Below are 22,997 nucleotides of genomic sequence, written 5' to 3' on the forward strand. Positions count from 1 at the left end.
TGTGCGGGGAGCTGGCCCTGCTCAGCTTGGGGAAGGGGGCAGTTACCTGGGGCTGGGCATGGCTGGAACAGCGGAGGCAAAGGTGTCCTGTAGCAGAAAGTCAACTCCCTGCCCCCAGGGAACAAAGAGCTTGGGGTCCAGCCTGCCTGCTGGGCTCCCCCTGCTCACTGCTCAATAGCCCAGCACAAGCTGTCTCCTCCCTGCCTGCCCCCAGCCTGACCTATAGGCCCAGCTCCCATCCACAGGCTCTAGGGAGGGGTTTGTTGTTGTGCCACTACTGGTTTGTGGGTTGTTTCTGGGGCAGAGGTTTGTTATTGTAGGGCTGCTGGCATGTAAGTTGTTTCTGGGGAAGGGTTTGTTATCATAGGGCTGCTTGCAAGTGGGTTGTTTCTTGGGAGGGGTTTCTGATTGTAGAGTAACTGGCTGGTGGGTTGTTTCTGGAGGTGTCATGTGTTATTGTAGGGATCCTGGCAGGCAAGTTTGCACTGGGGGGAGAAGTTTGTTATTGTAGGGTTGCTGTAAGGTGGGTTTTTCGGGAGGAGGGGTTTGTTATTGTAGGGCTACTGGCAAGTGGTTTGCTGTTTCTGAAGGAGGGGGTTGTTATTGTAGGGTTGGTGGCAGGCTGGTTGTTGCGTGGGGGAGGGATTTGTTATTGTGGATCTAAAGGCAGGTGGGTTGCTGTCAGGGTGAAGGGTTTGTTATTATTGGGTCCCTGACAGGTGGGTTTTTTGGGGGGAGGAGGGGTTAGTTATTGTAGGATTGATAGCAGGTGGGCTGTTTGTGGGGTGGGATTTGTTATTGTAGGGCTGCTGGCAGGTGAATTGTTTCTGGGGGAGGGATTTGTCATTGTAGTGTTGCTGGCAGGTGGATTGTTGTTTGTGGAGGAGGCATCTGTTGTTGTAGGGCTGCTGGGCAGCGGTTTTGTTGTTGAGCGTGTTGTGTGGTGCATAGTGTAGGGATGTTGTGTTGTGGAGCCCGTGGAGCTGAGATGCTGGCATGTGAGCGATACGCAGACCCTGCTGCCAGGGCAGGGAGCCACGCCCAGACCCAGGCAGGGATGAAGTGAGCTGCGGAGCCTCGCCTCAGCGGGATCAATTTCCTGGGGCTTCAGGAGAAAGGTCTTGTCATGGCCAAGCCACAGCTGGGACCAGAACCTGGCATCTAGGCTCAGCCCCCAGGCCAGGCCCCGCTTTGCTGTGGCAATGCCAGGCTCCGTCACAGGCCAGGGCTTCATTGCATTCACTTTATTTGCCGGCTGCGATATGGGATACCCACTGCTGACAGCGGGGCGGGGTTGGAGCGCTGGCACTGCCTCGGTTTTCCCAAGCTCCCTATTCGCCCCACTCAGCCCACAAAGGCCCCGTCAGGGTGCTGGGAGGCAGGGGCAGGAGAGAAGGGCAAATCCACAATTGCAACTCCCTCACCCACCCTCCCCCTCCAAGCTCACCGGGGCCTTACACCAGGTGGCCCCCCCCAATGCCCCTCATCTGCCCTCCCCAAACTCTCTGGGGCCTTGCACCAGGAGCTCCTGGCAGCCCATTCTGCAGGGGAGTGTGGGATCCCGCAGGCAACCCCTGCCCAGGCTTGGCTCAGGGGGCTCCAGCAAGGAGCAGGCAGGGGGGGAGCAGCAGCAGGGGGGAGGAGGTAGACAGGCGAGGGCCCCCGCTGGCCAGCTGCAGACCTGCAAGAGAGAGGTGCAGAGATGTCATCTCATTTCCAGGCATGGGTGGTGCTTCTTGTGCAGTGGGGCTGTAGATCTTGTTGTTATAGTAACTGAGTAAGGCCACTAGGGGTCAGCCCAGCCGGTTTGGGCTGGTTCTAGTTAGTTCTGGGTTATGAAATAAGTGGACACTTGCAACTGCTCAAGCTCTCTGTTTCCAGTGATTTCCTCCTAAACTGCGGAATGGCAAAGGATATAACCATGCTGGGAGTGGCAAACCTCCTCCGCCCCCAAGCTGGCATCCCAAGGGCAATGGCCACTGGGGATGGGTGGGGGGGGGGGAACAGAGAGGCCTATAGGACACTCAGCCTGAAGGTGGGGAAGTAGAGAGACCCAGGGCAGCTGGCACCCCTCACTCCTGCTGTGCAGCTCCTGCTATCCCATCCCCAGGCTCTTCCCTCCACCCCATGCAGATCTGCCAACATCTCCCCATCCCCAGGTCACTCCATATCTGGCTCCCCCAGCTTAGCCAGTGCTGTTGTGCCAGGCTTTCCTATGCCAGTGCTGGGTCCCTCTGGAGCAAAGCCTGTTCAAGCCAGGGTCCTACACTCGGACAGTGCCTGGCCCTGGGGCAGACACACCACTCTGAGGACAGGGCTGAAAAACTGGCTCAGAGATACCCAAATGTGTCCTCCCTGCCCTCTGCTGGGATGTCCTGGGACTGCAGGCAACTCATTGACTGGGGCCCGTGCACACTCAGACCCTTAGCGCCAAACCCAGCCAGCACCCAGCAGTGCCAGAGCCAGCACAGCTGCCAGTCACCTTGCTCAGCAGCTCCATCATACTTCAGGAAAGGGCCAGCAGACACAACTCCTGAAGGAGGCTTCCTGCCCTGCACAGCAGAGCCCGGCCTGGCACAACGCTACAGGGGGAGAACAGAGCCTCAGCACTGCACTGAGCACTAGAGGGCACCAGGGTAGCAAGAGGCTCATTTGCACAGCACACTCTTCCCAGGGCTCAGATAGCACCGTAAAGTTTGTGGGTGCCTGGTTATGCGGGAATGCAGCCACCTCTGGGGTGGGGCAGCTGGGGCATAGCCACATGGCACTGCTGCTGCTAGGACAGTTTGTTAGCACTGAAATGCAGCCACCTCTGGGGCAGGGCAGCTGGGGCACAGCTTCATGACAGTACTACCTGACCCCTAGGCAGGGGATGCACTGCACACCCCATCCTACCAGACAAGGAGGACTTGGCAAGAGCAGTTCTCCACTGCACCCAGGAGAATTTCATTGTTGCACTCAGCCCCACAGATGAACAGCAGCTCTGGCTGGGTCTGTTCCTTGGGGCTGGAGCCGTAGGAACTCAGGGGGTTGCAGGACCAGGCTGAGAGCACAGCCTCCTGCCCACTCAGGGCTACCCTGTGCCCTGGCCAGCAGGAAGGATTCCAAGAAGTCTCAGAACCAATCCCTGGCGTGGAGCAGGGGCCCCCTGCCAGCGGGGTCATGCTCATGTGCTCGCTCACCATGGTGCACGTGGCTGCCTGGGGGCTGCAGAGCCGGACCCGGCAATGAAGATACACCAGCTCCAAGTCTGGGAGGAACTGGAAGACACTGAAGGAGAAGCGGCCAAGGGTGGACACGCCATCTTCCTCGATTGCCACTGTGCCATCTTGCAGGCTCGGACACCTGGGGAGGGCACAGGGGGTCATGGCACGAAATAACAGGCTGCAGGTTAGGTACTCTTAGCCAGCTCTGCTGGGCTACAGCAGCTCCTCCCAGCCCAGTGTAGGGTTAACACCCAGGAGGGGGGGACCTCCAGGCCCCACCTCTAGTCCACAAGGTCCCACTGCCCTCCCAAAGCTGGGGATAGAACCCTGGAGTTCTGATGTCCATTCCCACGCTTCCCTCCAAGCCACACTCTAACCACTAGTCATCACTGCCCTCCCAGAGCCAGGGACTGAGGCCAGGGTCTAGGCAGCAGTCCCTCTCACCCCTTACCCCCCCCCAGTGAAAGGGCCATCTGCTCACTGGTTGGTGATGAGAGCCCATCGGATGCTGGAGGAGGGGTCTCGGTCCGGAGTGGCCCAGCAGGATGACAACGTCAGCACAAATTGGCTGGTGTCCAGCCCCGAAACGCTGATGCCAACATAGACCCTGTGATTGACAGTGAGTGGCATGGGGCGCCGGGGAAAAGCGTTGCTGTAGTGAGGGTCTTGATACAGGACCATGGTGGTCAGGTAGCTCCCTTGGCCCGAAGGGAGGGTTGTGTTAACAACACTGAGGAAGAAGGCAAGAGCAGAGACACAACAGTCGATGGAGGCTGGAGCAGAAAGTTAATGTCAGCATCAGAGTAGGGAATTAGGGGCATCAGTGGGCAAGGGCAAAGGCAAAGTTAAAGGGTTATGGGAATGGATGAAGTCCCAGGAGCTGCAAGGAACAGGGCAGGAACTAGTAAGGTGCAAAGAAGCAGGAGAACAAGGGCTCACAGGAACTAGTGTGGGGTAAGGATACACGGAAGCCAGCGGGGATTAAGGGTACACAGGAACCAGCATGGTAAGAGTACACGAGAGCCAGCGGGGGGTAAGGGTACACGGGAACCAGCGGATGTGGGATCCAGGAGTCATGGAACAGCCAAGGCAGGTGGACTCGGGTCATAGGAACTCATGTAGTGCAAGGGTCACAGGAACTGCAACAGGAACGTGGGACCCAGGGGGTTGCAGGAATGGGTGCAAGGGGGTGGGACCCAGGGGGTTGCAGGAATGGGTGCAAGGGGGTGGGACCCAGGGGGTTGCAGGAATGGGTGCAAGGGGGTGGGACCCAGGGGGTTGCAGGAACGTTCGCTTACTCACTTTTCAGAACTATTCTTTGCGATGTGTCATTCATGTGCATTCCAAATAAGGGTGCACACATGGAACCTAACAGATGTTTTCTGAGCAACAACTGTTGGCTCAGCGTAGCTCTGCCTGGAGCGGCACTGATATGACGCTTGATATTGAGCCTTGCTCACCCACAAGCCCCCAGTTCCTTGCTGGCTACTCTGGGCCTGGCCATGCAGGACCCTGCAGCTGCAGGGGGAAGGGCGCTGCTGGTCGGTGCTGCGGGGGTTGCAGGGTGGCCGCTTGGAGCTGCTGCAGCCAGAAATCTGGGAGCTGGGCACGCAGTGCCTGATGGCAGCTATAAGGGGTGCTAAGCACCCCTTATAGTTGCCATCAGGCACCTCCCATAGGTTGGCCCATGCCTTAATCCGGCCCTGCATGCATGCACACCTGATTGGAATGGACATCAACAAGCACTTGAAGAACTGTAACAAGGGGGCGGGACCGGGGGGGGGGCCCTCAGGAACTAGCACATGGGGAGGGAGGAGCAGGGAGTCGCAGGAACTGGCATAAAGAGGCAGGACCCAGGAGTCACAGGAAATGGCACATGGTGGTGGGACCCAAGGGGGATCTCAGGAATTAGCACATGGGGTGGGACCCAGGGAGTTGCAGGAACTGGCCCACGGGGGTGGGACCCAGGGAGTTGCAGGAACTGGCCCACGGGGGTGGGACTCAGGGAGTTGCAGGAACTGGCACACGGGGGTGGGACCCAGGGAGTTGCAGGAACTGGCCCACGGGGATGGGACCCAGGGAGTTGCAGGAACTGGCCCACGGGGGTGGGACCCAGGGAGTTGCAGGAACTGGCCCACGGGGGTGGGACTCAGGGAGTTGCAGGAACTGGCACACGGGGGTGGGACCCAGGGAGTTGCAGGAACTGGCCCACGGGGATGGGACCCAGGGAGTTGCAGGAACTGGCCCACGGGGGTGGGACCCAGGGAGTTGCAGGAACTGGCCCACGGGGGTGGGACCCAGGGAGTTGCAGGAACTGGCCCACGGGGGTGGGACTCAGGGAGTTGCAGGAACTGGCCCACGGGGATGGGACTCAGGGAGTTGCAGGAACTGGCCCACGGGGGTGGGACTCAGGGAGTTGCAGGAACTGGCCCACAGGGGTGGGACTCAGGGAGTTGCAGGAACTGGCCCACGGGGATGGGACCCAGGGAGTTGCAGGAACTGGCCCATGGAGGTGGGACCCAGGGAGTTGCAGGAACTGGCCCACGGAGGTGGGACCCAGGGGGGTTACAGGAACTGGTCCAGTGGCAGGAATCCTGCAAAGGAGCATGGTGGAAGCAGCCCTGTGGGCAGTGAGATGGGGCAGTGGTCCCAAGGCAGAGGGCTGCAGAGGGTGCCAAAAATCAGAGCAGCAGGTGGTTCTGTGCAGGGGCGCCAGGCTGTGGCCAGCTCCCGCCACCTACTCACTCCTGTATGGGCTGGATGGCCATTGGGATGGACAGGTTGATGCTCAGTGGGTGGGCACAGGAGAAGTGCAAGAAGAGGAGCCTGTCTCGGCTGATCACCCCTCCATAGGTGGTGCCCGTCCGGCCCTGCACCTGGTTGGAGTAGGTGGCGTGGGTGGCGTTGACCTGTGGGGGGCACAGAAGCAGCAGTGGTGGTAAGCATCAAACGTGTCCACACCCATGACCTATGTCGCTGCCATCGGGCCCAGCCCCATGGCCCTGCACATGTGACATTTGTCAACAGCCTTCTCACCCTCCTAGTCACCCAGGAAGAGAGCATGGACCAGCATAGGTCATGCGGCTCCCGTTGGCAGAGGCATGTGGCTGTGGGATCCCATGGGGGTGTGTGGCCTCCAGGATGCCCCAGTGCCATAATTTGGTAGGACCATGTTTACATGGGCAGATGTTGGTGCATGTGCATGTGGCTGTGTGTTGGGAGAGCGGCATAGTTACACTCATGGCCACGCACTGGAGGAGGTTGGCCTCGTGGGGGCCAGGCACTGATGGGGGGAGATGGAGCTTGTGGAGGCTAGGCGCTGGTGGGGGGGTTGTCCTAGTGGGGGCCAGGCACTGATGGGGGGAGATGGAGCTTGTGGAGGCTAGGCGCTGGTGGGGGGGTTGGCCTCGTGGGGGCCAGGTGCTGATGGGGGGAGATGGAGCTTGTGGAGGCTAGGTGCTGGTGGGGGGGTTGGCCTCGTGGGGGCCAGGTGCTGATGGGGGGAGATGGAGCTTGTGGAGGCTAGGCGCTGGTGGGGGGGTTGTCCTAGTGGGGGCCAGGTGCTGATGGGGGGAGATGGAGCTTGTGGAGGCTAGGCGCTGGTGGGGGGGTTGGCCTCGTGGGGGCCAGGCACTGATGGGGGAGATGGAGCTTGTGGAGGCTAGGCGCTGGTGGGGGGGTTGTCCTAGTGGGGGCCAGGTGCTGATGGTGGGGTCAGGATTTTGAGGGATGGGCCCGGGGGGGGGGGTTGGGCTAGTGGGGGCCGGGTGCTGGTGGGGACATGGACTTGTTGGGGCCGGGTGTTGGCAGGGGGTATGGGCTTGTGGCAGCTGTGCACTGGTGGTGGGAGGTAGGGCTTGGCACTGGTAGGAGGCATGGGGCTCGTGAGAACCAGAGGCTGGTGGGGGATTGCGCTTGTGGCACCGGGCCCTGGCAGTGGGGTGGGGCTTGTGTAGGCCAGGCACCGGTGGCAGGATTGGCCTCATGGGGGTAGGGTGCTGTGGGGAGGTGGTGCTCATTGGCTGCTGCCAATCCCCAGGTGTGGCCCCCTGCTCACCGTCACGAAGGTCCCGCAGCTGTGCTGGGTGCTGTCAAAGTAGAAGACGAGTCTCTCACCGAGGAGGGTGCCAGTGCAGCTGGGGTCGGCCAGGTGCAAGGCCTCTGTGGGGAAGCCATCGGCGAAGAGCAGGCAGCGGGACAGGGACACAGAGCTGTTCCCGCTGCTGCAGCTCAACTGGTAGTCTGGGAAGGAAGCAATAAGTGTAACAAGCCAGAGTCCATAGCAGGGGGCCTCTCCTGGGCCCTAGTTCCTGGTGTGCAAGGCAGAGAGAACTTAACCAGGGTGGGAGCCAGATGTCTTTGCACCACAGAGGGAGTAGACAAAGGACAGGGTTGGATTAGGAGACAGTAGGGTCACAGTCTGAAGGCCTGTCTGCACATGACTTATGAGGTCAAGCTGAGGGATTTGGGTTTATTTAGTCTGCAGGAGTGAAGAATCATAGAACTGGAAGAGACCTCAGAAGGTCATCAAGTCCAGCCCCCTGCTCTAGGCAGGACCAATCCCAACTAAATCAACCTGGCCAGGGCTTTGTCAAGCCGAGACAAACACCTCTAGGGATGGAGACTCTACTACTTCCCTAGGTAACCCATTCCAGTGCTTCACCACCCTCCTAGGGAAATAGTTTTTCCTAATATCCAACCTGGACCTCTCCCACCACAACTTGAGACCATTGCTCCTTGTTCTGCCACCTGTCATTACTGAGAACAGCCTCTCTCCATCCTCTTTGGAACCTCCCTTCAGGAAGTTGAAGGCTGCTATCAAATCCCCCCTCACTCTTCTCTTCTGCAGACTAAACAAACCCAAATTCCTCAGCCTCTCCTCATAAGTCATATGCTCCAGCCCCCTAATCATTTTGGTTGCCCTCCGCTGGACCCTCTCCAATGCGTCCACATCCTTTTTGTAGTGGGGGGCCCAGAACTGGACACAATACTCCAGAGTGAGGGAGGATTTGATAGCAGCCTTCAACTACTGGAAGGTGGGTACTAAAGAGGATGGAGAAAGGCTGTTTGCAGTACATAAACAGAAATTAAAAGGTATAGAGACAAAAGTAAAATCCCTGCAAGCTGCATGGAAACTTTTCAAAGACACCATAATAGAGGTCCAACTTAAATGCATACCCCAAAATAAAAAAGAGTAAGAGAACCAAAAAATTGCTACTGTGGCTTAAGAACCAAGTAAAAGAAGGGCCGGAGAGGGGCTGTTGCTGGGGATATTGGAGGCTCTGCTGGGAGACTGCTGGGCTGTTGGGGACAGAGAGCAGAGCAGGCAGGACTCAGCTGGCTGCAGGGGAGACTGACATGCGAGGCTGAGGGCCGAGGCCTACAGGCCAGAGATCTTTTCTTGTGTTCAGAGCTCAATAAATCCTTCTGTTTGTGCTGGCTGAGAGTCGCTGTGGTCTAGAGAACAGGGAGGCACTATTCCCTTTAGGAGAGGAGGTCCCAGGGGTCCAGAGGGAACGGACCCCCCGAGGGGACTCACAGGGGAGGCAGGTGTCCTGAAGGCCCAGAGAGAGGGGCAGACTCCCAGGTGAGAGTGGACGCCCCAAGAGAAGATCACTGCACTGGAGAGGACTCCCTGAGAAAAGGCTGTCTCTCTGTCACTGGACTGGAGTGGGCTCCCCAAGGGGCTGTCTCATTGGAGAGGGGGGTCCTTCCCGGGACGGATGAGCCAAGTATGAGCATGACCTAAGAACCATGACAAATAGCAACATTTGTTGTTAAGTACATCATAAGCAGGAAGCCTGCTAAACAACCAATGGGGCCCTTGGTAATCGAGATGCCAAAGGACCACTCAAAGATGATAAGGTCATTACAGAGAAACTTCTTGGCTGAGGATATTGAGAAGATTCCCAAACCTGAGCCATTCTTTTTAGGTGACAAATCTGAGGAATTGTCCCAGATTGAGGTGTCATTGGAGGAGTTGTGACGTAGTGGGGTACTATTACATTCACTCTTTGCTGTATTGTGCTGTGTGTGTACGTGTACCTCAGTTCCCCCCTACCCTGCAGCACTCTTTGCATGAGGGGGGAGAGGCTGAGGATGACTCACTCCAAATGTGTATTGGGCCCAGACACCTGAGGGCCAGACTCAGGAGATAACAACCCTTAGCCGGGAAGAAAGACAAGGAGAAGCGGGGCTGACTCCAGGCTGGGGGCAAAGGGCCTGGATGAGTGAGGAGATGGAGAGCAGGAAGAGGGAGTGAGAGGCCCGGGAGTCCCTTCCTCGCAAGAGGAATAAGGCTGTCAGCCCTGGCTCCTGTGCTAACATCGATCCTAAGCTACACTGTATCTCTGTGAACCAATAAACCTTCTTTTCTACCTGCTGGCTGAGTCACGTCTGGCTGTGGAAAGGTGCAGGGTCGGGGACTCTTGCCACTCCGTGACAGTGGTAGTAGAGGATGGTTTGACTGCACCCTGTGGATGGAGCATCCGGCAGTAAGTGACTGGGTGTAGTAGAAGGAAGGGGGCTGGCAAGAGCCAGGCATGCTGGAGGCAGTGAGAAGCGGTTCCAGGAAGCAGAGGAGCAGGCAGCTCCAGCGCAGCCCGAGTTTGGCCTCGGAGAAAGAGTGTTCCCCAGAAGGCAGAGGGGGCTACGGTTTAACCCCAGGGGGAGTGACACTTGAGGAGCCTGGCACACTGACTGGTTCTTCCTGGGAATCATGGGGCGCTGCAGTATTAGCCTGTGAGTCTGCACCTGAGAACAGCAGGGAAATGGCCTACACCCGACTCCTGAAGGCAGGCACCATGGAACTATGCAAGGAGAGAGGCCTGCCTATGGGGAAGTTGACCAAGGCCCAGCTAATTGCTCAGCTGGAGGAGACTGATTGTTTCAGGAGGCTGGATCCTGTTCTGGCCGGGAGCAGCCAGACACCCCCAGGAGCACTTCCGGCTCTGAGACAGGAGGTAGGGCAGGAGACCACTACACAGACAGTGTCCACCAGGCCATGCTCGGCCAGCAGTGGTTCATCCCTGGTGGGGTCCCCCTCAGCAGATTTGTGACGGCTGGAGATCGAGCTATGGCTAAAGGAATTGAAGGCGCAAGAGAAGGAGCACAAGGACCGTAGGGAACAGTGGCACATGAGCAGATCATGGTAGAGCTGAGAAGCCAAGGGGCCCCAACTGTGGTGAGTGGGGAGGGCCCCAGGGGGCCCGGGACTGCTGGTCACTTTGAGAGGTTCGTGTTGTCCCAGTGTAAGGACGTGGGGGACCTGGATGGATTCCTTAACTGTTCCGAGTGAGCCTGAGAGCTGCACCAGGTCCCCCTAGCCGACTGGCTCCAGCAGCTCATCCCCTTACTGGCTCAGAAGGCCACAGGGGTGCTTGGCCAGCTGGAGGGGCTGCAGCTAGGGGATAACAAATGGGTCAAACGAGTCCTGCTGCACAAGTTCAGGCTGACCCTTGAGGCATCCAGGAAAAAGTTCTGGAGTGCGCAGAAGGACCCTGAGGAGATTTACGTAGACCTGGCCTCCCGCCTGAGGCAATACTTCCACAAATGGGTGTTCGGGGCTCGGGCCCAGACAGCAGTGGACCTGGTTACGCTGATGGTCCTGGAACGGTTTTATGAAATGTGCTCGCCTGACCTGAGGCGGTGGCTGAAGGACAGGAAGCCGGAGGACCACATGCCACAGGGAAGCTGGCTGATGACTTCACAGAGAGCCCATCCGGGTGTGTAAGGGAATCCTGGAGATACCGGTTCATGGCTGTGCAACTGGGGGAAGCGCCTGTGGGGCGGATCCATTGCTCAGCTTGCTATTCATAATCAGAGCTGACAAGAGGCTCATGGTCCTGACCATGGGGAGGGCACCCTGCAGGTGACACAGGGTCCCATTCCAGCACACAGGGTGACCCAGGGGGGTGGGCTTAACAGATGTGGGACTCTGGACACAACCAGTGAGGGGGAACCAGTCCCTGTACCTTCCTCAGCTGCTAAATTTGAGGCCGAGGTGCAGGCAGATCCCTCCTTGGAGAAGCTGAAGGGCCGGGCCGGCCTCCGCGCAGCTCAGCCCCTGGGGGAAGCTGCTGGGAGAGGTTCCTGTGGGAGAGGGAATTCCTGTACCGGGAATGGCTCCCTGCAGGGAAAGCGGAGTCGTGAGGGGTCCAGCAGTAGCAGGTGTTTCCCCAAAGTTATCGCCACAGGCTGCTGCACCTGGCCCATGACGTCCTATTCTTGGGGCACCAGGGGATCTGGTGCACCCAGCTGAGGCTGCTGCAGAATTTTTTACTGGCTGGGGATCTTTGCAGCTGTGCAGCGGTACTGCCAGTCCTGCGCCTCCTGCTAGCAGATGGGAAATGCCAGAGATAGGAAGAAAGCTGCCTTCAGGCCCCTGGCCATCATAAAGGAGCCTTTCCAGAAGGTGGAGATGGATCTAGTGGGGCCCCTCAGCAAGGCGACCCGGCTGGGGAAGCAATACATCCTGGTGGTAGTGGATTTCGCTATTCACCATGCTGAGGCCGTGGCTCTGCCTGCTGTCGAGGCAGACGTGGTGGAAGATGTGCTGCTGGCCATTTTTTTCAGCAGGGTGGGGTTCCTCAAGGAGGTCCTCATGGACCAGGGGTTCAACTTCATGTCCACCCTGCTCTGGGGCTTGTGAGAAAAGCACCAGGGTCCGGCTCTCCTGGGCCTCAGCATATCACCCCCAGTTCAACGGGCTGGTGGGGAGGTTCAATGGGACACTAAAGCAGATGCTCAAGACCTTTATGCACCAGCACTTGCAGGCCTGGGACAAGTTTTTGCCCCACCTGCTGTTTGCACATAGAGAGGTGCACCAAGGGTCCACTGGATTCTCCCCATTGGAGCCATGGTGCAGAAGGGGGAGGGGACCCTTGGGCTTGCCGAGAGAGTTATGGGAGTAGGAGGCCTCCCTGGATGGACAGTCAGGGGTGGATCATGTCCTGGCTTTCTGGGAAAGGTTCATTGAGCTCATGGGCCTGGCCAGAGAGACCCTGGGCAGAGCCCAAGGGAAGCAGAAATGCTGGTACGATCACAGTGCACGGGCCCACTCCTCCGCCACTGGGGGCTAGGGGATGGGTCTCCTCCCCATGTGGAAGAACAAGCAGCAGGCAGCCGGGGACAGCCCCCTCAAAGCTGTCCAGCAACTGGGGGTATGTCTACACTACCACCCTAGTTCGAACTAGGGTGGTAATGTAGGCAACCGGAGTTGCAAATGAAGCCCGGGATTTGAATTTCCCGGGCTTCATTTGCATAAAGCCGGGCGCCGCCATTTTTAAATGTCCGCTAGTGCGGACTCCGTGCTGCGCGGCTACACGCGGCATGGACTAGGTAGTTCGGAATAGGCTTCCTAGTCTGAACTACTGTTACTCCTCATTTCACGAATTTGCAGAACTATTGACTGTGATTTGTAACCTATCTTTTAAATCAGCTTCTGTACATAATGACTGGAAGATAGCTAATGTGATGCCAATATTTAAAAAGGGTTCTGGAGGTGATCCTGGCAATTACAGAGCAGCAAGTCTAATGTCAGTACCAGGAAAAGTAGCTGAAAATAGAGTAAAGAATAAAATTGGCAGACAAACAGATTAACATAATTTGCCGGAGAAAAGTCAACATGGTTTCTATAAAGGGAAATTATGCCGTACTAATCTACTAGAGTTCTTTGAGGGGATCAACAAACATGTGCAAGGAGGGATCCAGTGGCTAAAGTGTACTTAGATTTCCATAAAGCCTTTGACAAAGTCCCTTACCAAAGGCTCTTAAGTAAAGTAAGTTGTCATGGGATAAAAGGGAAAATCCTCTCATGGATTGATAGCTGGTTAAAAGACAGGAAACAAAGGGTAAGAATAAATGGTAAGTTTTCAGAATGGAGAGAGGTAACTAGTGATGTCCTCCAAAGGTCCATATTGGGACCAGTCCTATTCAACTTAATTTTAAATGATCTGGAAAAAGGGGTAAACAGTGAGGTGGCAAAATTTGCAGATGATACCAAACTGCTCAAGATAGTTAAGACCAGTGTTTCTCAACCAGTGGTACGAGTATCCTTAGGGGTACTTGAGAGAAGTCTGGAGGGCACATCAACACAACTGAAATTTGGAGAAAACTGAATTTGTTTTAAGTTTTACAGCACTTTATTATTTTTGTACTTTTTACACCCAAAAATTTAATTGCCCACCTGGCTATGATTAAGTTGTTTAAACAAATGTGTTGCAATGGTAGAAAAAAGTTTGTGTGTCTGAAAACTGTAGTACTGGGGGTACTTATAATTTTTTTTAAAAAGGGGTACTGTATAAAAAAAGATCGAGAAACAATGGTTAAGACAAAGCAGACTATGAAGCGCTTCAAAAAGATCTCACCAAACTAAGTGGCAAATGAAATTTAATGTTGATAAATGTAAAGGAATACACTTTGGAAAAAATAATCCCAACTATATATACACAATATGATGGGGACTAATTTAGCTACAACTACTCAAGAGAATGATCTTGAAGTCTTTGTGGATAGTTCTCTGAAAATATCCACTCAGTGTGCAGCGGTAGTCAAAAAAAGCAAACAGATTATTAAGAATAATTAAGAAGGGACAGAGAATAAGACAGAGAATAACTTATTGCCTCCATATAAAACTAAGGGGTGCCCACATCTTGAATACTGCATACAGATGTGGTGGTCTCATCTCAAAAAAGATATATTGGCATTGGAAAAGGTTCAGAAAAGGATAACAAAAATAATTAGGGTCTTGGAACTGGTCCCATATGAAGAGAGATTAAAAAGATTGGGACTTTTCATCTTAGAAAAGAAGAGACTAAAGGGGGATATGATAGAGATCCAGAAAATCACGACAGGTATGAAGAACATGAATAAGGAAAAGTTATTTACTTGTTCCCATGACATAAGAACTAGGGGTCACCAAATGAAATGAACAGGCAGCAGGTTTAAAACAAACAAAAGGAAGCTTTTCTTCACTCAGCTCATAATCAACCTGTGGAACTCCTGGCCAGAGGATGTTGTGAAGACCAGGGTTCAAAAAAGAACTAGATAGATTCATGGAGGTCAGGTCCATCAATGGCTATTAGCCAGGATGGGCGGGAAAGGTGTCCTTAGCCTGAGTTTGTCAGAGGCTGGAAATGGATGACAAGAGAGGGATCACTTGGTGATTACCTGTTCTGTTCACTCCCTCTGGGGTATCTGGCATTGGCCACTGTCAGAAGACAGGACATTGGGCTGAATGGGCCTTTGGTCTGACCCAGTATGGCCATTCTTATGACAGATGAGAGAACAAGGAGCAATGGTTTCAAGTTGCAGTGGGGAGATCTAGATTGGATATTAGGAAAAACTATTTCCCTAGGAGGGTGGGGAAGCGCTGGGATGGGTTCCCTAGGGAGGGGGTGGAATCTCCATCCCTAGAGGTTTTTAAGTCCTGACTTGACCAAGCCCAGGCTGGGATGATTTAGTTGGGGCTGGTCCTTCTTGGGCAGGGGGCTGGACTCAATGCCTCCTGAGGTCTCTTCCAGCCCTGGGATTGTAGGAGTCCCCCGAGGAGCCCAGCCGTTTACCCAGCTTGGAAGACACAGACTCAGGACAGACATGTGTGGCATCTGAGCCAGAATTTGAGCCTGGGTCACCTTTGCTGCCAAGTCTTTCCCCAAGGCCTTGCCCCCTGCTCTTTGGCTGGAATCCCACTGCGAGATGCACAGAGCCAGACCAGACTGGCTGGGGCCATTGCCCGGGAAAACCACCATGGAATTCTACACCATGAGTGTCCCAGCAAGTGGGGATGGAGAGGAGGGGATCAGAAATTGTTCTTTACCATAGTCAGCTGCTTGGATGGGCTCAGGTGGCCTGTAGCAGTAACAGCCCCATCTTCCCGCCTGCTCTCCGCACCACTCATTCTCCCCGCAGGCCAAACCAACACATGGGTCACTCCCAGCTGCAGAAGGAACCAGAGATTAGAAGCAGCAAGGAGTTTAGAACATGCAGCCATGCCCAGATCTACCCAACCCCCTGTTTTTCTAAGGGGAGCCGTGTGTCTCTCATCCCTTCCCAGCTGAAGTTGCCACAATGAGGCTGCAGATTACAAGCATTCGCTTTTCATGCTGCTCACACTGAACCACATTGGCTGGACTGGGGGTGGGGGCCACCACAGCAGGCTAGCAGCCAGAGCAGTGCTGCACAGGGCTGCTCCGCCTGGGCTGAGATGCAGTCACTTCAGGGGTGGGCCTCAGTGGCTGTTTTAGCAGCCACACAGAAATACAGCCCAGGGGTGCTGACATGGTAAAGTGCCTGCCAGCTGCAGCAACACTGCACTGTGCTGTGCCAGGAAGGGCAGAAGGATCCTCGTTTGAGAAGAAAGGCAGAAGAAAGTAAATTCCCAAATGGGGGGTTGACTGGTGCCCTACAAGGTCTGAATGACTTTGGGGGATCAGGGCATTGGCCTTACAGCTCAGTCTCAATAGTGCCAATGTTTCCCACTCCCACAGTCCCCCCACACGCTCTCCCTCCGGGCCTGCTAGCAAGACTGGTGCTCACGGCACTGAGCAGCTGGTTGCCATGTGCCCACGCGGATCCCCTGAAGGCTGCAGAGCTCTTCGTAGGAGGCAATGGCCATGCACAGCATCCCATTGGCCGTCCCATAGTGGCACATGTCGTACAGGCAGGAGGAGTAAAACGGGGCAGGGTCGACATGCCAGTGGCACTCAGCAAATGGTCCAGATTGGCTTGTCAGGGTCCCACAGAGCACTTCAAATTCCAGGGGGTCGTGGCAGGGCCTGGGGGAGCCAGAGTCATCCAAACACCTGGAACAAAGGGAAGTGAGTGACCCCACAGCAGGGCAGAGGAGATAGCTCTCTCCAGTGGCATCTAGGGAGTGTCTGATCCCCACCAGAGCCCAAATGTATATTTTAGTATTGGTTAAAAATACAAATATGGTTCATAATGACCTGATGTATAATGACTTGCTTCTAAGCTCTGTAGGATTCTGTTTCACCCTGTTTCTCGCGATTAGACAATGTCTGCATGGCAGACTAAGTTGTGTCTTTCAGTAACTATGTCACCCTTTGTCTGGACTAAAGGGCTGTGTCTACACTGGCATGATTTTCCGGAAATGCTTTTAACGGAAAAGTTTTCCGTTAAAAGCATTTTCGGAACAGAGCGTCTAGATTGGCATGGATGCTTTTCCACAAAAGCACTTTTTGCAGAAAAGCGTCCGTGGCCAATCTAGACGCGCTTTTCCGCAAAAAAGCCCCCATCGCCACTTTCGCAATCAGGGCTTTTTTGCAGAAAACAAATCTGAGCTGTCTACACTGGCCCTTTTGCGCAAAAGCTTTGCACAAAAGGGACTTTTGCCTGAACGGGAGCAGAATAGTATTTCCGCAAGAAGCACTGATTTCACACAGTAGGAAGTCAGTGCTTTTGTGGAAATTCAAGCGGCCAGTGTAGACAGCTGACAAGTTTTTCTGGAAAAGCGGCTGATTTTCCGGAAAAACTGGCCAGTCTAGACACAGCCAAGATGTTTAGGACTAGTCGACTATCTGATACAAAATGCTTATTGGTTGGTCGGGTCGACTAGTCGATCCGCCCCCTTGCTGCCTCTATCAGATAGAGGCAACAAAGGAGGGGGGAGAGAGGTTACTTTAAAGCAGCAGTGTCACATGGAGCCCATACCCAGGTTGTGTGCCACTTTGAAACACCATGGTGGCATTTCAAAGGGGAAGTGCCGTACAGCTGATCCCGGGCTTCAGCACGATATTTCAAAGCATGATCCCAGGTTCCGGGGAATGCCACATGGATCCCGGAGTCAGCTGACTCCGGGCTCCGCCTGGCATTTCAAAGCGGCAGTGCAGCATAGAGCCTGGGGTCAGCAGGGCACTCTGAGTCCTGCACTGACTCCAGGCTCCATGAGGGCGCTTCTGCTTTGAAATGCACAAACACACCGTGTTGTTTCAGGCCAATTCCACAAGACAAATACACAGGAAAGCATTGGAATTTAACTTAATTTACAAGTTGGGACCCATCACAAAGGTATGAAAAAAGACATTACCTGGCTAGTACACTACCTTCCTCATCCTCATGACTTAACACACCAAACAATGGGTTCTTAAGAACAATTTGCATTATTTTTCCCCCTTTCTTCTTCCCCTCATCCTGTATTTATTTTGGAACTGGATTTTTAATACTCCACTCATCTGAAGAAGTGGATTGTACCCACAAAAGATGATGATACCATCTACATGTTTTATTAGTCTTTAATGTGCTGCTAGGCTATTTGTTGTTTTTTAAGGAAAAGGTTTCAATTAGCAATAATTGTGCCTCAGATTAATCTCTTTGGCTATGAAACAGTTTGTCATCTTCTCTTTCTACACTCACTTGCTCCATTCACCTGTTCACCCAGCTTGCCCCTCTCTCTCATTCCATTCACCTGTTCACCCTGCTCGCCCTCTCCCCTCCACTCCATTCATCTGTTCACTCAGCTTACTCCCCCAAACTCCATTCACCTGTTCACCCAGCTCACCCCCCCTCCCCTCACTCCATTCACCTGTTCACCCAGCTCGCCCTTCCCTCCATTCATCTGCTCATCCCACTAAGAACAGGCCTGGTGAGACCCAAGTTCATCTCCCACAGGAGCCACCAAGTGGCTGTCCTATCATTGCCTGTTTCTGGAGCGCTGTATGGGAGCGCTCAGCCCTACGGTGATCTGTTCCAACACAAAAGCCTCAGTTAATTCTCTGGTAAACAGCAACTATCAACACCCTCAAGGCCCCTACTGGTCTGTGAGGATCCCACTGACCTGGCCAGGCTGCGCTCAGACTTCCATGCGTTCCCAAACTCAGCATCACTCTGGGCTCTCTCCCCGCTGGGCAAGGCTTTATCATCCCAGCGGATGCCATTGAAGTTCCCGCACATCCCGCACAGCTGCTCCTGATACTCTGGGCCCACACGGACTAACAAAGTGTGGCGGCCGTTGAACTGGATCTCCACATTGGCTGGGGTCTGTATGGTCACCAGGTTTCTGAGCCGGGACACGCTGCCCAGAGGACCCAGGGCGTGCGGCAGGCTCACTCTCTCCCCGTTAACCTGAAAGAGCAGAGTACTCAGTGCAGTGAGTGGCTCCTGGGACCCACCCACCCAGCACAGTTCCCTGGAAGCACCCAAAACCTCTGCAGTCTGCATCGCACCCCCTGGGTGGAGATTCAGGCCAAGGGGCTGGGAGGCAGAGTTCTAGAAAAGCCCATTTCCATCCTCAGTCTTTATTTGTCTTGTGGGAGAGTCTAAGAGCCCCTCACAGGCCTGGATCCCTCAGAACTACAGCCCAACAGCCCCTGTCTGGAGCCTACTCACATACAGAGCCTGCATGCCCAGCTGGCAGAACTCCTGCCTCACCTCATCCAGCCTGAGGGGGCAGAGGTCAAAACCGGAGCAAACACAGTTCACCAGCTGCTGACACAGCCCCCCCAGAGTCTGGATGCCAACTAGTGTCACTTCAGTGCCGCTAGTGCTCCCAGGCCTTCTCAGCACCAGCCCAGCCCTGCGCTGCCCAGGAAACCACAGAGGGCACTGGGAATGAATTCAAGGAGCAGCCCAGTGTCATGCCATGCGCATGCCCAAGGACTCTTAGAGCCACACACTAGGGCTACGTCTACATTGGCCCCTTCTCCAGAAGAGGCATGTTAATTTCCAACTTCAGAATAGGGAAATCCGCGGGGGATTTAAATATCCCCTGTGGGATTTAAATAAACATGGCCGCCGCTTTTTTTCCGGCTTGGGGAAAAGCCGGAAAAAAGCGTCTAGACTGGCGCGATCCTCCGGAATAAAGCCCTTTTCCGGAGGATCTCTTATTCCTACTTTGAATAAACTGGGTTCTGTGAGTGGGGGGGGGGGGGGGGGTCGGGATGTGCGTGGACAGGGATGTGTATGGAGGGGAGACAGGACGTAGGCTGGGTTTGGCCGGAGGGAGTCAAAGAGCCACAAGGTGAAAGGGGCGCTTTCCTCCTCAGTGCCTGTCCTGCAGCAGTGGGCCAAGGAAGGAGCGGGGGCGGCCAAAAAATGTTTTGCTTGGGGCAGCAAAAAACTTAGAGCCGGCTCTGGACTGAGGCCCAGCAAGGGCAGGTCAGTGACACCATGAGACACAGGGGCCTCATCCAGAGAAGAGGAGAACCCCAAGGACTGTTTCAGCTCGCAAATGGCAGGTGCTGTGCTGGGGTCATGGAGTCAGAGTCCTAGGGCTGGAAGAGACCTCAGGAGGCATCAAGTCCAGCCCCCTGCTCTAGGCAGGACCGACCCCAACTAAATCAACCCAGCCAGGGCTTTGTCAAGCCAGGACTTAAAAACCTCTTGGGATGGACATTCCACCCCCTCCCTAGGGAACCCATCCCAGTGATCCAGGCTCCAGGCTCACCTCGGCGGCCTTGCTGTCCCCTAGGACAATGTGAACATTGAGATCCCTTCTTCTCAGCCAGACATCCACCCGGGACACGAAGGAGACCTGGCGATTGCTGCGGTGCCTGTTCTCAGCCACCACGCGGAAGGAGAAGTCGAGGGAGGAGTTGCAGGTGTGGGAGATCTCGTAGGCACACGTGCCCTGGAAATGTGCCACAGCCCCATCGAAAGTGAAGTAGTGAGGGTCCCCTGTCACAGTGCAGGTTGTCAGCTGGCTCTGACAGCCCAGCTTCCCATCCTTCACAGCACATCGCTGGCCGGGGCTGCAGCTGGCTGGGACACACCGGAAAGTGGAAGAGGAGTCACAGATGCACCTTTCCCGGCAACCAGTGAGCCAGACCCGGTCCCCAATCTGCAGGGGTCACAGAGAGAAACAGTTCAGCAGGGCATAATTGTCAAAGGAAGAATGGATGGAAAGAAGAGAAACATCCTGAAGCCTAAGTCATTGAATGGGTCCCAGGCCAGAAAGATACTGCAGGTAACAGGTGGCTCACCCCTTAAGGGCAGGTGCTAGCTAGCACAGGTGACAGAAGGTGGCTCACCTGCAAAGGGCAGCTGTGTCTGCAGCCAAGGGGAAGCTTGGAGAACTGCAAGGAAGGCTGCAGAGGATGAGGAAAGGCATCTGCTAGGATGAGCCTGAGACCAGGGACGTTGGCCGAGCAGAGGAGCCTGGGAGAACCCCTGACCAAGCAAGAGAGTGGCTCCAAAGGCCTATGCAGGAAGCTGGGGGGGACCCTGCATTGTGCAGGCTTAGCAATGGACTCTCTTTGGGATTCTGAGTTTTATTTGTGATTACTTTTTACCTTAAGGAGCCTAGTGCCTATGCAGGGATGGTTTTGGTCAAGGAAAAGCCTGAAGGGAAGTTGTATTGGAATGATCTAAGAAGAAAAATTGAATCATGCCACCAAAGGGTACACAGGAGTTGATTGGCCCAGGTACAAGGGTAAGTTAGCACAGCCACATAGTACCCCATTGCCTACAAGGGTGCACTTAGGCCAGACAGTATCCCCTCATTACAAGAGCTGGTGATGAAACTGAAGCAGTCCAGAGGTGAGTGAAGTAATGCTAGACCAAGCACAGAGTTTCTCAGCATCTTTCCTTGTCAACATGACACCTCCCTCAGGGCTGTTGTGGAGCTAGTCAGAAAACTAGGCTTCTACTCCACACAAAACTTAATTTTCCTTCAGGACTGGACTAAAAGCTGAAATTTCCCAGGGTAGGTCTACACTACAGCGTTCATTCGAGTTAACTTAATTCGAAATAGTTAATTCGAATTAAGCTAATTCAAATTAACACATCTACACACAAAACCTATTTCGAAATAAAATTTTGCTATTTCGAAATAGCGCATCCACACTGAGCGGACCATGAACCGAAGTTAAAGCTGGCCGGAACCAGTGCCGGCAGGGCATCAGGTTAGGACTTAGTGTGTGGGGCTGCTCCCTGAGGCTAACTGAGCTCGGTGCTTAAAGGGACCCTACCCCCACCCCAGACAGACAGTTCTCAGGGTTCCCCGCTTGCTTGTCTACCTCAATGAGGGACAGCAAAGCAGTCCTGTCTTGGAGTGTTCTGAGTGCCCACACTCGGGACACCACAGCACTTGGCCAGATGGAGCCAGAGCTGCCCCTTGGCATGCCGCTACGTCTCATGGGGTCATTGCCATCAGCCTGGCTGCACTTCCTGCAGGCTGCCGTCGGGGGGCTGACAGGATCCAGGAGGCCCTGCAGGAGAGCATCCACCCCGAGAAGCCCGAGGAGCCATCACGGTCATAGGCATGCGCAGCACATTTCATTAGGATGTGCACCCAAAGAATTTTTTTAAAATGTACTTTGACCCTCCCCCCATTAGCCACACCCCTGGCCTCTGTTAACCACGCCTCTGGCCCCCATTAGCCACGCCTCTGGAGGTAACCCTCTCCGGGCAAGATGGGCCCATGACCAAAAGTAAAAAGTGTTATGTGACCACCCCCCCCCCCCGGATTTTTCCCACCATCCTCCTTCTAATAGGGATTAGTTTGGCCCCCACCAACACTCCCCCTCATGCAACTATCCTGCAATTGCATTAATCCAATGTGTGTGACATTAACTCAGGGGCAGGGAGGCTGGAGGAAGTGTTCCCTCTAAGAGTTTCCTCCCATGAGCAGAATGGATTTTGTGTTGTGCACCAGTACTGAGTTCATGTGGCTTGTTTGGATGTGCCACTGTGGCACCCAAGTTATTAATAAATATTTTATAAACCTTTACCTTTTCTCTCTGCTGCCATGTCTCCTCCCCTTGCTCCATCAGCTCCCCTGGTGCCTGCTGCCCCCCCAACCCCTCACCTTCCTCTGCTGTCCTGACTCCTGCCCTTCTCACTGCCTTCAGCCTTTCTGAGACCTGCCCCCCACCAGCCCTTCTCCCCCCCGTGCCCACTCCTCTAGTTAGCCCCACTCTGATCATGTGAGCTACCCCTCCTCATCCCGTCATCTAACACCTCCCTCGCCTCTCTCCTGGTCCCTCCCCTGCAGGCGTCTGCCCTTCTACTTCACTCCCAGAATCCCCTGGCACCTACACCTTCCCTTACCCCTGCACCCTCCTGGTGCCTCCCCCTTTCCTCACTGCCCCTGCCCCCTTAGCCCTCTTTTCCCTGATGCCCACCCCCTCACCATCCTCTGCCCCCATTCTCCTCATGCCCCTCTGTGCCCTCACACATGACTTGCTCCAACCCCACCTTCCTCATGCCCACCTTCTGTCAAGCCTTCTCCCAGCACCTCCCCCTCCAATCCCCAATGCCCTTACCCTCTCCTCTTCCAGCATCATCCTGTCCCCCCTCCCACTGACACCTCCCCTCTGCCCTTTTCCTCATTGTCTCCACTTCGCCCCTAGCATTTGTGTCTCCTCTACCCTGTCCCTTTGGTGCCTTCCTCTTTCTTCCTCCTCTCCCCTCCCCCTCTGTACAAGCCCCTTCCACCTCTTCCCCTTAATTCCTCCTCCACCCTCCCCCACCGCAAAAGCCCCTTTCTCTCTGAACCCTTCCTCTTATTTCTCCCTACTTCCTTACCTTCAGCTTCTGCCTTACAGCTTGCAGGGCTGGAGTGAGAGCCAGCCCAAGCTTCAGGGCCAGGGAGGGGCACCCCCGGGGTGCCACGTGGTGCTACTGGGCTGGGTGCTGCCAGGACAGGCGGGGGCGCCCCCAGGGCACCACGCGGTGCTGTAGGGCAGGGCCCAGGCCGCAAAAATGGCTTGTGCCGCCGTCTGTAGTCGGGCCCCAGCTGCTTTTGGAGCTGGGCTGCTGGGTTTTAAAGTTCCCGGCATTTCCCCTCTCAGCTGTTGTGCAGCATTTGAGGACACTGCACATGCACACTCTCTG

At 55.1% G+C, this 22,997-nt stretch overlaps 1 protein-coding gene across 1 annotated transcript; it reads right to left on the reverse strand.

Moving 5' to 3' along the window:
* Window positions 1–1,493: 1,493 nt before the first annotated feature.
* Window positions 1,494–21,018, reverse strand: LOC102450241 (alpha-tectorin-like). The gene is made up of 11 exons (XM_075908268.1): window positions 21,007–21,018; window positions 19,609–20,001; window positions 18,001–18,287; window positions 15,744–16,009; window positions 15,025–15,144; window positions 7,264–7,448; window positions 5,952–6,115; window positions 3,688–3,936; window positions 3,183–3,345; window positions 2,483–2,582; window positions 1,494–1,681 (listed from the first exon to the last, which is right to left on the reverse strand). Exons 1-11 carry the CDS (start codon window positions 21,016–21,018, stop codon window positions 1,590–1,592), a joined length of 2,031 nt encoding a protein of 676 aa, XP_075764383.1. The 3' UTR covers window positions 1,494–1,589.
* Window positions 21,019–22,997: the final 1,979 nt, after the last annotated feature.

The sequence above is a fragment of the Pelodiscus sinensis genome, chromosome 24 (genome assembly GCF_049634645.1).
Source record: "Pelodiscus sinensis isolate JC-2024 chromosome 24, ASM4963464v1, whole genome shotgun sequence".
NCBI lineage: Eukaryota > Metazoa > Chordata > Testudines > Trionychidae > Pelodiscus > Pelodiscus sinensis.

Coding starts and splice junctions, on each gene's coding strand:
- LOC102450241 (XM_075908268.1), bottom strand. Junction 3,937..5,951: donor GCCATCCAGCCCATACAGGA/GTGAGTAGGTGG, acceptor CTTCTTCCTCAG/TGTTGTTAACACAACCCTCC. Junction 2,583..3,182: donor AGGCAGCCACGTGCACCATG/GTGAGCGAGCAC, acceptor CTCCCCCTGTAG/CGTTGTGCCAGGCCGGGCTC.